Below are 15147 nucleotides of genomic sequence, written 5' to 3' on the forward strand. Positions count from 1 at the left end.
ATCCTCCTTATTCAATCTTGAATCTATTTATAAAAATCTTCACTGTGAGAAACTTCATCTCAAGTTCTCTAAATTTATACTTGTACACAAAAGGAGTGTAAATTTTGCTGTATTATCAGAACTGGGGAGTTTCCCCCTACATTATGATATTGTGAAGTCAATTGTTAAATACTGGTATAGATTTGAACATCTTCCGACTGAATTCAGTCTGTTGAAAGATGCTTATAAATGCTTATAAATGCAGACAAGAGCTTCACAAATCTAACATAACTTCTTCAATGTTCTCATTTGTTAAAAAAAATATTAGAAAGTTTTGAAATTAAACAAGAAGTAAAACATTTTGGACAATATAAATTTTTGAATATATGTAGAAAATTAATTCACACTAAATATATTAAAATATCAAATATTCCACGAAATGAAAGAATTTGCAAAAAATACTCCTTTGGCTGTGGTGAAGATGAAATTCATTTTTTAACTTCATGTGAAAATTTTAACTCTAATAGAGATATCTCGCTCTCTTTGACTTTGTTTGCCAAAAAAAATCCATTTTTTTCTATACTGGAAAATCAGCTTATATTCGTTTATTTATTAAGTTGTGAAAACAATCAGGTCCTTAATGTTGTTGTAAAGTTTATTAAAGTCAATATGAGTCAGATCTATTTATTTTTCATGTAACTATATTATATACTATAGACCAAGGGCTTTATTACAGTTTAATTGTATTGTGATTGAGTATTTAAATTCTTTATACATGTATGCTCTATATGCCCCTTATGGGCCCTTAATTGATAATAAAATATGTTCTTGTTCTTATACCACGGAAGGCATTGGCCCGATGGTATATATAAATCACACTATGATATTATGGTAAATGCAAAATGATAGCTTTCAATAATTTCAAGTTAAGGGGGTCCATCAGGAATTTGACTTTATCTAAGGTAAAAGATGATCAATGCAGGATACCCAACATCTTGGTGTAATAATTTTTTTTTTTTTTTGAGATCACGTAATTATGTGTCATATTTGTTTAATTAAGCTGAAATATTAATATTAAAGAGTAACATTTTGCTAGAAGTCGGATATAATTGGAGGATTAACATAAATTATGTAATAAACCAACAATATTTTCTTTTCCGTACAACACATATTTTTTGAGACACACATTACTATCTTGTTAACATGGAAATTTAACACTGATTAGACGAAATTGAAATGAAAAATGTTATCTCTTGTAAGCTTTGACACTCTCAGCTCCCTCTCCGTATGAATAAATATAGAATAAGAATATTTGTTGTTCCAATTAAGGACCCTTGATGGGCAGTATGACATTTATACACACAAAAAAGTCACTATGATTTTGTAAACAAAATATTTGTCTTTCGTTTGTTTTTAAGGAGGAACAAAAATACCCGAGACCACCAATCTCATTTTTAGTATGATAGAAGGGGGAATGAGCTGGAACGAGGCTTCAGTGGAATGCCAAACACGTGGTGGGCGTCTTCTTAATATATACGATGAAGTTCGAAAAATTGCAACCTCCGTTTATGTTAAATACATGAAAGAGGCCAGTGCTTTGTAAGTTTCTTGTACATATAATATATAGGATCAACAGTTTAATTATGGAGGTAATGGGCTTTCTTGTGAAGGTTATTAATTTTATATTGAAAGACTGGTAAAGGAAACTCTCTTTAAAGTCTGCTGATTTTTTAAAATTTATATAAATAAATATTTTTCATATTTTGATTACATTTGATAATCTGATGCCAAAACACCATGAAATTCAGAGCAAGAAACGACCGCAGAGGTCCAACCCTGAACAGTTGGGGGCGAAAATGGACACAATATTCGCGCTTGATACAGGTCTGAATTTGGATTGTAATTAAATATTTGACACATAATAGATTTCTGACACCGAATAACAGTAGTCAAAGAACTTAGAATTGGTTATATGATTTGAATTTATATTCAATTTTTTGCTTTTGTGCAATACATTATGCCGACAGCTGTTGCGAATTGACCCCCCCCCCCCCCCAAACAAACAAACAAAAAAATTACCCCCCCTTTTTTTTAGCTTTTGTGAAATATACTATGCTGTTGCGAATTGCCCCCCCCCCCCCCCCAAAAAAAAAAATAATATTTTTTTTACCCACCCCCTTTTTTTGCAAAAAAAAAAAATATTTGAAGAAATTTTCTTTTTAATTTCTGAAATCTGAAATGAAAAAAAAAAATGCACCCCACAATTTCTTTTTTACTCCACCCTCCCCCCCCCCCCCCCCCCCTTTTCCAAAAAAAAAATTCTTTCCCTCAAGATATGGTCATAATCTCAATTCAAATTTCCAATGGAGTTTGCAACCGTAATTACCAATTTAAATACATCATAAAAGTCTCAAATAAATATTTTAAAAGCAGTGTAAGGGAGGTAATCCAACATTGTACAATTTTGTTTTTGGATTACCTCCCTTACACTGCTTTTAAATTGTCCATTAACCAGGAAACCTTTGTTTTTTCCCCTTTTTTGCCCCCAATTCCTTAACGGTTTGAGCCAAAACCCCCAAAGCCAATCCTAACCATCCCTTTGTGGTATGGAAACTTGTGGTATAATTTCAGAGAGATCCATACACTTTAACACAAGTTATTGTCTGGAAGTTACAAAAATGCTTATTTTTGGCCCCTAATTCCTTAACTGTTGGTACCATAACCCCCAAAATCAATCCCAACCTTTCTTTTGTTGTATTGAACCTTATGGTAAAATTTCATAGAGATCCATTCACTTAAACTAAAGTTATTGTGCGAAAACCAATGTGTCTTCGGACGACGACGACGACGAAGACGCCAACGTCATACCAATATACGACCGCAAAAATTTTTTGCGGTCGTATTAAAATTGCAAAATATCAAAGTTCAAATAAAAAAATGATACCAGTAATTTAATTCTATGTTCAAATAGTATCAGCTCGTTTCGCTAGGCATAATCAACCAGCCAGCTAGCAAACTCAGATCTCTAAACATATTCAGTTAAATCAGTGTATGTTATATGAATCAATGTATATTATATAAATCAATGTATATTATATGAATCAAAAATAGTCTTTCATGAGAGAAAATCTATAATTCAGGACGTCTGCCTTCTGGGTAGGATTGCATGATGTAAACGGTAGCAATACAGATGGTATATTCAAATGGTCAGACTGTAGCGCCATAACATCTTCATACTGGTCTACCACAACACAGGCGAACGGTGAATTCTGTGTATCTGCCAGTCAAGTTGATCTGTTATGGACAATTCGTCCTTGTACAGACAAACTGCCTGCTGTATGTGAAAATCGCGAACCATGTAAGTTAGTCTAGAAAATGCATAACCCGTAACCGAGAAAAAAAGATACATGGAGCAAGCCAATATAAAAATAAACATATGTGGTATGATTGCCAATGAGACAACTCTCCACCAAAGACCAAATGTTGTAGAATTTAACAATTATAGGTCACCGTACGGCCTTCAACAATGAGCAAAACCCATACCGCATAGTACTGTAAGCTATTAAAGGCCCCGAAATGACAAATGTAAAACAATCCAAACGAGGAAACTAACGGCCTGATTAATGTACAAAACAATGAACGAAAAACTGTCATGTTATACATCAACAAACGACAACCACGTCTGAATTACAGGCTCCTGACTTGGGACAGGCACATACAGAATGTGACGTAGTTAAACATGTTTGATGGCGCAAAACCCTCCCCTAACCAAGTCTACATTTTAACATATACATCCTACACCCATAATAGGGAAACAATAAATTGTGTCCATGGGACACAGATGATGCCCCTGCTTGCATATAACGTTATAAAGGGACATAACTCAAGAACGGTAAAAGTGACGCCACCCAAATTCGAACTTGATCAGAGTTTTGTAGTAATAAGCATTGTGTGTGAGTTTTGGTTCATAAAATTTGGTTGGGGCAAACTTAAGTAAAAGTATAGAAATAAAAAAAAATGCATTTTTTTCTATTTGAAAAGGGACATAACTCTACGGAACGGTAAAAGTGACGCCACCCTGGGAACAGTATATCTAACATGAATATATATGTTCCTGCGCCACCCAAATTCAGACTTAATCTGTGTTGTTTTGTGGTTATAAGCATCATGTATAAGTTTCATAACAAATGGTTAAGGCAAACTAAAGGAAGAGAACGTAAACAAATATTTTGAAGTACGGATGGACGTACAGACGGACAAGAGTAACACTTAATGCCCCCTCAGCTGCGGCGGGGGCATAATAATAACACTAGACATGCCGGACGCTATGCCAATAACAAGAAAACGTTATTTCGCCTTCAACAGTTTAAAAGAGAATAACTCACTGTTCTACAATACAAAATAATAACACCAACGACAGTTTAGAATAACACCTAAAATGACTACAATAAATTGGACGAAAAACACAGATTGAAGGCAATGACATCACTACTCATTCCGTAAGTCTGAATCCCACAGACTGTATAGTGAAAACATCCAAACTTACAGACACTTACTAAAAAGAAAAGATCATATCTAACTAATACTGAAAGGTACAAGAAAACGTGTTTACCTACACCAGTCATACAAAGAACATAATTGTTGTTGGATTGTTTTTTGTTGAATGTCAAATGGCGAAAAAAACAAGGCTGTGGCTACTTTGCCGTCGTTAGCAAAATAGAAAATATGTTATTTTGCCGGCTCTGATTAAAATATTTTAATTAAAGCTGGTAAAATAGCATATTTTTATAGAAATGGCTATTTTGCCGGTTCTTTGTAAAGAGTGAATTTTAATTTACTTTTGAAAAGTACTACGGAAATGTGCATTGTCAACATAAAAGAATCGAATTATTACTCATATAATTAAATAAGATAACAGTAACAATATCTGAGATACGTATAATCGTTTTAAAAAAATAAGAATGTGTAAACAGAAATAAAATATAAATATTGAGCATCCATTTGTAGCAATGAAATCATATCAAAACATATGTAGTTGAAATTACTTTTAAAATCAGTAACAGTCTAATGTTACATGTACGCGTAGAATAAAATCTCAGATTTTTTAACTGTATGTTGTAAAAAAAAATATAAGTTAAAAATCTCACTACATATAAATTTCATAAAACTTTATTGACTCTAACTAAATCAATCACATAGTTTCAAAATCAAAAATGTTTAAATCAAGTTTGCTATTGAATTAATAGTCAGTTCTTTGAATTGCATATTTAAACAAAATCGTTTTTATTGGCATAATTGGCTTCTGCTTACCTAGAGCCGGAAAATAGCATATTTTCTATTTTGCCGGCACCGTCAAAATAGCCACTGCCAAAAACAGTCTACAAAACCAAAATAGCCACTGCCTAAAAACAGTCTACAAAATACTACATAGAAAAATAACGACTGCAGAGCAACACGCACCCCACCAAAAACTTATGGCGATCGCATATGTCAGTCCGGTAGGGTAAACAGACCCTGCTCCACATTTGGCTCCCGGTTGAAAGATCGGATACCTGTATGGTGTTTACATGGTTCCGAGGACGGACGGACAGACTTAGAAGGAACATATTTGTTAGGATGAGATAACAACGATACTTCTGCAATTTGTGTAATGAATACTTGAATTGGTCTGGAGAGAAATTTCTTCAATTTCGTAGAGCTTAACCTGCAGCTCGATTAACAAAACATCTTTGGTAATAATTAATCGTATAAATTACGCTGATTTGTTTAAATTTAATAATAGTAAAACAAACAAGAAAAAAAATACACATTAACTACAGGTTAACCTTAACTTAAACCTCAGGTATAAAGATGACAAATGTCATACCCTATAGCTACCGCGTAGGTATGTTAAATGTGAGATGCCTGGCTGGGCACACCAAACACTTTTAAAACGTTAAACTCGTCTTTTTCCACCATGCACGCATTATTAATAAGTAAAATCAAATACTAGTACAGCATGTAACGTTTTGCCTCAAAATAATGTGTCTGTGAAGGGTTAACATCGGACTGCGGAAGATACCTGTAATATTTGCTGCTGGGCGTAAAACGGTTTTTTTATCAGCGTCATATCATAGCCATATTGATAACACATATCAAAGTATTTGTATCTAAATTCAATGTTTTATTTAGTAGTGAACAATTATTATCAATCTCCACGTCATTTGTAAATGGACTTGCCCTTATTTGGTAGGTAATTTGGAACAAATAAATTTCTTTCTTATACCAGATTCGCTTGATATGAAAATACATCGTAGTTCGTTTTTATATTCTAATTCGTAGACTCAAACGAACATAAAATATTTATCAAATAAACACAAACTTTCAAATGGGAGACGCCACTTGCAGAGATAAGTGCACATTCTATTATTCTTATTGGTAAATGAACAACTTTTATAAATACAGATTCTCTGCGCCTATATCACTGTACTGTTCAAAATAAAGATTGCTTGATCCGTGTTTAATGTCCAGTTGCAAATATTAGATTTACATTCAATATATCTTCATGTCATAGCAATACACTCTCTTTGTACAATACCAAAACAGAGTAATTTTTAACGTGCACTATTGTGTCTGAACAGTCTTTATGAAGATGTATCACTCTAAAACAAATACACATTATTAAGACTCCGAGCAATCCAATGTTGTTGTTTTTTCACCCACTACTTAACGTGGTGTTCTTAGCAGAATACCATTTACCCAACCAGGGAAAAGAAACTATGATCTCCGAAGCTAATAAATTTCAGCCTTGTTTAAAATACATAATATATATAATATTAACACTTTTATTTTTATATCCACAGGTTCTTGTAAAATTATTTTTGATTCCACACAGTGTGCTAATTTGGAAACCTCTGTAAGCTCAACAAAAATTGGACTATCAGAGGAGGACTGTCAGACTCAATGTCTCCTGCATGTCCGTTCTAATGAGCAGTGCTGGGGTCTATCTTATGATACTACCACATCAACTTGTATTCTACATGAAAGACTACAGGCAAAAACAACTTGCACCCTCCCTCACAGATATTATAGGAAAGTCTGTTTTTCTTATCGTAAGTTAATAATAGGAGTACTTTTATAATATTATAAGATTGGTGAGACATGTATGATACTTAGGACTATCGGGAATAGTGTGAAAAATATGTGCATATGTGGGTATGGGTATTACAAGTAACAAGTCTTTATATATCATTGGCTTTAAAAAAAATGGTTTTGAGAGTTCTTGATACTAGTGAAGGTAAAATATGTTTCTTTCCATTTTCTTGCGCTGGGTCTATATTGATTCTGGTGTACTGTTAGTCATGGAGGGGATCATCATCTCAATAGTCAGTACTTTGTTACTGATTTGATCTATAACATACTTTAATTAAATTCTCTTTTTGATAAATCTTGAAAATTATTAAGAAACTAAGGTTCAAACTGAATTTCTGTTTTCATTTTCGGTTTCTATTAGATCATGTAGCTACTCTATTCAGGTATTCATACATCCTTTCACTTATTCAGGTATTCATACATCCTTTCACTTATTCAGGTAATCATACATCCTTTCACATATTCAGGTATTCATGCATCCTTTCACATATGCAGGTATTCATGCATCCTTTCACATATGCAGGTATTCATACATCCTTTCACTTATTCAGGTAATCATACATCCTTTCACATATTCAGGTATTCATGCATCCTTTCACTTATTCAGGTAATCATACATCCTTTCACACATTTAGGTATTCATACATCCTTTCACATATGCAGGTATTCATACATCCTTTCACATATGCAGGTATTCATACATCCATTCACCAATTCAGGTATTCATACATCCTTTCACATATGCAGATATTCATACATCCTTTCACATATTCAGGTATTGATACATCCTTTCACATATTCAGGTATTCATACAACATATTCAGGTATTCATGCATTCTTTCACATATTCAGGTATTCATGCATCCTTGTCTATCAAATATTTGGGTTTGAGCTTTCCTAATGAAGGTATATCCAGTAAGCACGTTGAAAGCACACAATTTATAAAGTGTTATTTCCATTCATTAACAAGAGAGGACAAAACATACAATGCCTGATGCAGTATCTAAATTACATTTTGTATTTCAAGATCAAGAAAGTCTAAAACTGAGGTCAAGGTCAGATAAAAATTGTCAACTGCACATGGACTTCTTTTACCGAGTTCACATACAAACTATTCTAAACCAATTTTGCATAAGTCCAATGTTACATCCAGATGCCTTTTCCAAGGGTTGTCATCGTAAAAAAATACATCTTGCTTCACTTTGATTGCATTTCTTATGACTGTAAGGTTGATAAGTATATGACTTCATAAAGATCAATAAGCAACATTATGTTAAGAATGGCCAAAAATTCAGTTTCTAACGAAATAACAAGTCATTTGTAATCCAGGGTTCAAAATTGGATAAGACACCATTGGTACCTCCCCCATAAAACACCTGCCTTCTTGTTCACTCCATTTGGTAATACTGATTAATTCTTTGATCATTTTAAACCACTAAATTTTTCTATAGTACAATCATACCTGTATATAAAGGGCACCTCTTGACCACAGAAAACTGACCTTATTATAAAGAGAAATGACTTTCGAATTTAGGTTCAAAATACATTGATAGGTATTACTACAGTGGAAGAAGCAAATGGTGACCTGACAATACAAGTTTCCCTTAATAGAAATAACCTTTATAGCAGGTTTGAATGTACATGGCATTGTTTCTACATTTATCCAATATTATAACTATTTTTATAGAATCTGATTGACTTCTGGCAATCACATTTAAAAGAGAACAATTTCCATTTTTTTTCACTCAATCAGTTTTAAGGGTCATCTAGGTCTTGTTTAATCAGAACTCATTCAAAAATGCCTATTTAATCAGGTCATTAGTTTCCTTCTTTGAACTTTTTCTCTTTTTTTCATGTCTTTTATAACTGAATATATGTTATGGGTTTTGATCAATGTTAAAGGATGTACAGTAACCCTTAGTTACGTATATCCACATCATTTGAATTTGGTGGAAAGTTATTTCATTGGCAAACATACCACATCTTTTTTTTTTATATACTAGATAATTTTTTTAGAAACTAAATTATTCATAAATACACATCTTTAATTATATACCGTAGAGTGGTTTTTTTTTTGCGGGTGTAAAATTTTGCAATTTGGGGGCAACAAAGTATACGAAAAATTTTGGCTGTTTTTATTTTGGCGGATTCTTAATTCCCAATTAAATATTTTGGCGGATACTGAATTGGTTGCTATTAAAAAGTTGAAAAAAGTGATAGGCAGAAAACAGTTAAACATATCTTTGCTGAATGACGTCTTGTTTATTGAATATATTCAGATACAGTTATTCAATAAAAAAACGGTAACTTAGATATTTGTCACGGATGTACAAACTTCTTGTAAATGTTACGGTTGATTTGTTACGAAATTTACCGTACCATTGATATAGTAATTAGGTTATAAAATTATCATAAGTGACTTACAACTCTTAAATAATTTGACACTTATTAAGGGTAAAATACCCAACAGAGTACCTTACACTATTTTATTATTTGACACTAAATAAAAAGGGTATGCCTATATACTGTTTAATTAGCACTCATGACATCCTTTTATAAAATACATGTATGTACAATGCCCTTTGGCATTAATATTGTTATTAAAACAAATGCATACCCTTATCGATCTGCCGACTGGAAAAAGATAAGATTGATAGATATTATCACAAAACGTTATATAACTATTAAAATGTACCGAAAGTATGCATAAATTTTCCCGTAATATAGTTTCAAGATTTTCATTTATCCGCCAAAATAAGCACCCTGCAAAAATTACCCGCTATACAGTAATATCTGTTTTTTACTGAAAATTAAATTAAAGATACATATTTGTGATTCCAGGTGCCAATCCTTTCCCACGTATAAACACCACTTACACCAACACTGACGTGAACCCAGATTCTGTATGTACCACAGGTGATGATCCTATTGATTCTAACATTGATTGTAATTACACACTCTCAGTGGACATTTCACCTGCAACAACACCAGCATGTTCCTGTCCTTCATGTGGATCAGAGGTCTCTGGTTTACCTGATTTTTGGGGTAACAGTACATTACAAGAACAAATTGACTGGCTTGTAACAAGCCTGAAAGTAGATAAATCTAATACTTCTATCATGCGCAGAAGGAAATACAGTGCTACCGATTCTCGTATGACTGCAGCTAGTATTGGTTATGCAGGAGCTGCCATTTTAATACTGATTGTTAGTGGTATTGTTATTTTAGATTTGAACAGACTATGGAGAGATATTAAACAGGCATTTAAAGGAGTACACATGTACATATTACAAAAAAAGTGATTCCTTTCCACGAATTGCAAACCAGGGGTTATTCCAGAAATAAATGATGATGATTTCCATTACAAATATATATAAATTTTGTATTAAAATTTCTTTAGTTTTATTGATTTGTGTCCTTTGTTCAAAAGTTGTGTAGTTGCACTTGATTTTCATCATATATGCTTCCAAATACATAACTTTTTATATTCTAAAATTGTGAAGTTGACCTTTGCAAAGTGATATCTGTTTCAGTGATCAGATAAAAACTGAAGTAGTTGGATCAAGAGGAACTGCCCTCTAACTTCTTATACATTTATTTTTTGTAACAGCTGTAATGTTAAATGGATGTTTTTTATCCTCTCGGATGTTGAATGTTTATAAAAATTATATATGTAGATGAATTTAAAACAGAAAGCCTAATGTATCTTTCTCTTATATTTTTATTCCATAAAATTTGTATGTACCCGGTTTTTAAAAAGCCACATTTTGAATAATTTAATAGATATTCCACTATTAAATGTTATGAGATTTCTTAGCAATAAACCTTCTGTTGTACAAACAGTTCATTTTCTTCCAACAGATCATAATTTCTCCTGGTTTACATCTGTGTCTAAAGGATACTTGGAGAGTACACATCCCGTATGAGAGAACCTGGTAACACATAATTAAAAGTGGGCACCTATTAACAAAAGTGTTTTTAAACTCGGCAAAGTCTACATTCAAATCACTGTAAATTATCATTGGCATTTGTTGAAAAGTTTTGAAGCTGCTCTTGACTTCAATGTTATCTCTCTCCTAAATAGAACTGGTACACCTCTGAGTTGTGCAGCTGGCCATTCCATGGTGGTTAGAATTAATATAGATATCATCAATCTGTAGTTAAGTTGTTGGCATCTTTACTGTGATTGGCTGTAAAAAAACAACTTTAAAATAAAAGAAACAACAAAACACATGCAAAATACACATCATTTATATATCTGTTTAATGTTAAAGGGAAATAACTCTTTTTATTAAAGTAAAAGATATTAAAAATAGTCTCCATGACTTAGTGGTCTAACTGGTTGGTAAAGAATACTTGTGTCAACATTTATCTCTGACATGATACAGGTGCAAATCATACTGTCTATTGACATTAAAAATAAATGGGTAAGTTTACTTAAAGGATTTGTCAGTTATTTTTCTCAGGTCTGTCTTTGTAGGTACATAAAATTTTGTGTATTTTTAGATAGTGGTTTATGATGGACACATTTTGACAAATAAATGATTTCCTACTCACAGTCAACAAATGAATGTATTTACAACAGCAAATATTGTAAATTGGCATCATGTCTATAAAAAAAAACCAATAATTTACCTTGCTGCAATATGGGCATTCACCAAAAACTGTATTAAAACTTTGTCTACAGCCAGATGACCTTAACCACTGAAAAGAAATTCAAAACATGTCAGGAACATGAAGTGTCCATATAAAATAGACAGTATAAAAATACAATTTTTGAGAGTCTCATTAGCTACAGAAAATTTTGAGAAAACAAAATGACAAATAACTATTTCGAATGGTAAATTCAACAACAGAAAATATAAAACCACTGGTAAAAAAATTGATCTGAAAAACAAAATTTGTGGTCTCTGTATGCATTGAGGGCAAGCTGTTTATGCAGGCTACAGCAAGCTACACTGGGACAAAATTTATTATTTTTTCATGAGATTTTTGGACCTGATTGATGACAAGACAAACGTAGGGGTCAAGAACAGGGCTTCCAAAACGGTCATATATTCCGGACTTGACCGAAACTTTCATAAAAAGACCGGCTGCTCTCAGCCTCAAACGGTCAAATAGAATTGGTGTGCCACATTTTGTTATTCAAGGCATTTTCATGAAACGGTCATTTCAATTTTTACCAACTATCGATCGATAAAAATGTCCGTTTGGGGCTTTGTGCATGTCCGTTTGGGCATTTTAGTTTATAATTGTGGCAATCTATTTCACAAAGATATTTCGGTCATAATTGGGTTTAATAAAACAGAAGCAGCATATTTCAGATACTTTGAAGTGTCTCAGTTAGTCTAATCCTCTGGGTACATAAATGTACGGCTTGGTCTTTAGCTTGTGTACATCAATAAAAAGTAGAAAAAACACGTTTTCTTTTATTTAAATAACAACAAGCTGTCAAACAATTATCCCTTCAATAAGTTATATTGAAGCCATAAATCATTCACTGATAACAGGTTTGTTACCTTTGATGAGGTGTCCTTAGCTTATCTTTATCAATAGAATTAATGATGCATAACAATGTACATAAAGGTAATCCGGTAAACGAGGTCAAACATGTAAGCGTGTATGGAACAACATCCTATTTAATTACGCTTTATAGATATTATTTTAAATGAGCATTCAGTTTTAAAAGTATCCTGATATTTAAAAGTTATTCTTCAAATAAGGATATTTATAAATGAATAAGTATGATATATATTATTTTATTTAACACTGTACATCGTGTTAAATACTGGGGTACTCTCAAGGGGAAAATTTACTAAAATATATAGGAAAAACCCATGGACAAATTTCAGTCAATAAATGATTTAACTAAGTTAAATGGTGCCGTGATCACTTCTAAATTATATCAAGAGAACAATGCCTGCTCCGAATTTATTCAGACAATTTCCGATGTTATAGAGAAAGAGGTGATGTCCGACGTAAAGTTAAGTCCCGCCGTGGGAATTATGATCGACTAAGGTGTAGTCTAGGTATTGACGCTTTAGATCAACTTATGAGGATAAGCTTAGTAGGTGTAGATGTTAAAGACTTTGACCCTGTTCCTGCTATCCGCAAATGGCAATCCGTTCGTAACCGCCATGTTTATCAGAACAATGCATTTAGCAAGCTCATGAATGTAAAATCTTTAATTAGACTAAATGAACTCTAATCTTGTGCTGTGATCTGTGCTTCTTTTCAATGTGCTCATTGTAATATTTATTGCGTGTGTTTGTCAGCATTGTGCTCTCCTGACATTTTATTGTTGTTATATGCTTACATAAAATATCATGTTGTTATTCATTAAATTATTTATCAACTGAGTATGTTTTTATTTATTCCTTATTTTCTAAATCAGGTTGGGAAATTGTACAAAGAAAAATGTTATCACTGATCAGTAGATTTTACACGGTTTAAAACAATATCCTTCATCGGGCCTCCTCAATGTTATCTATAAATACCGCATCAGTTGTAAAAGTCACGTGGTCAGGTAATAAATACACAAAAAGAAAAGTATCACGTGTATTGATGATCAAGTTGTACTGCAATTAAAGCCAACATCAACAGTTTCAAATAAGATGGCCTTAATTTACAAAGTGTTAAGTACTCACAGAGAGAAGATAGATTATATAAACAGAAACAAAAACATGAGAACAGTCAGGTACTGAAGCTGATTGATGCAATGATGGTTACTGTATTACGATACACAGAAAAATGACACAATACCGAGGATAATATTTTATTTATTTTTAGAATGAAGAAAACAAAACAGTTATAAATAATTTTATTGCATATAACACTACTAATTATTTAGACACATATATCAATTTATGCATCCTCTCAGTTACATTTAAGTATCCAGCTGATCATTGACCGTCATAAATAATTCTTTGAAAAATGTCCGGCTGTCGTCAGGAAATTTTGGAAGCCCTGGTCAAGAACATGATATCCTGAACAACAGCAAGGTTTAAATATATTTTTTTTTAATTGCTTCCAATTTTAATATAAAATCTCTATAACTTTATATAGTTTAACTGAAGTATGTTGCTCTATAACAATTTACTTATCAGTTTATAGTATTGGCCAGCATATTCGAGTGTTTGTTAGATATCTAGGGAAAAATATTAAGAATACATTGTCGAAACATTTTTCAAAATATAAAATATTACAGTATATGGTCAAAGTATTACTTTTCTTAACTAATTTTGTAATAAAAACATATATTACCTAGCAATCAATTAAATATTACCTCATACAAACAGGAATGATGGTAGGCCTGTCCACATCTACTGTCATTACATACTTCATTGGGTAATTCTGTGTCAAGTTTATACGAATAACAGATCCCACATTCCATACTGAACTCCTGAAAATATATAAACTAGATATAAAACCATAACCTAATTAGTATAGCCCAAGTAATAATTGTATAAAAATATGAACTGGAGGAGTCAGAAGTTTGTGGTTGGTGTGGTCTAATGTGCCCTCCAGTATTTTTGGTGATTGGTGATATACTGTTTATATTTATTATTAGCTTGATGGTTGTTTTTGGTTGTATCTTAGTGTTATTATACTTTATGTTGATTGCAGATTTTTGGTAGTTTCTATTGAATTTATTCAAAACTTGTATAGACTCTGTGCTATTTAGAGTTTGACATGTCATATAGACATTGGTCTTTTAATAATCCCTTTTTTTAATTGTGGATGTCTTTTCTGGTTTGACTATGTTGTTGCAGTGATGTATACTAAACTTCTTAATTTATTTATAGCTTTCCCTCTTTATTATTTTCAACCCACTATATAAATCTAATTATTTCCAAGGAAACAAAGACTATAGAAGGAAGTTTTGTTAAATGTAATGAGATTGGACCATGCAAGATTCATAAATTAAATCTCACATAACAAGTTTCTCCTAATTCATTGTCCAGTAAAAACAAAGACTGGCAAGTCTGGCATGTTAAGAAACTAGAGGCTCTAAAGAGCCTGTGTTGCTCACCTTGG

General features: G+C 32.3%; 2 protein-coding genes across 5 annotated transcripts in view; one reads left to right on the plus strand and one right to left on the minus strand.

Moving 5' to 3' along the window:
* The first annotated feature begins 1558 nt into the window (after positions 1-1558).
* Positions 1559-10515, plus strand: LOC127737106 (uncharacterized). Its single transcript, XM_052247638.1, has 4 exons — positions 1559-1578; positions 3120-3337; positions 6822-7070; positions 9952-10515. The coding sequence occupies exons 1-4, from the start codon at positions 1559-1561 to the stop codon at positions 10410-10412; spliced, it is 948 nt and encodes a 315-aa protein (XP_052103598.1). The 3' UTR covers positions 10413-10515.
* A 298-nt stretch (positions 10516-10813) lies between these two features.
* LOC127738699 (E3 ubiquitin-protein ligase FANCL-like) overlaps positions 10814-15147 on the minus strand; it is a 32979-nt gene continuing 28645 nt past the window's right edge. For all 4 annotated transcript variants that reach the window (XM_052250040.1, XM_052250038.1, XM_052250041.1 and 1 more), the window contains 3 exons: positions 14396-14512; positions 11746-11814; positions 10814-11300 (listed from right to left, as the gene is read on the minus strand). In XM_052250040.1, the coding sequence (XP_052106000.1) occupies positions 11271-11300; positions 11746-11814; positions 14396-14512 (216 nt within the window). In that variant the 3' untranslated portion in view covers positions 10814-11270. The remainder of the gene's footprint in view (positions 11301-11745; positions 11815-14395; positions 14513-15147) is intronic.

This window comes from Mytilus californianus, unplaced genomic scaffold, assembly GCF_021869535.1.
Source record: "Mytilus californianus isolate M0D057914Y unplaced genomic scaffold, xbMytCali1.0.p SCAF_4, whole genome shotgun sequence".
Lineage (NCBI taxonomy): Eukaryota > Metazoa > Mollusca > Bivalvia > Mytilida > Mytilidae > Mytilus > Mytilus californianus.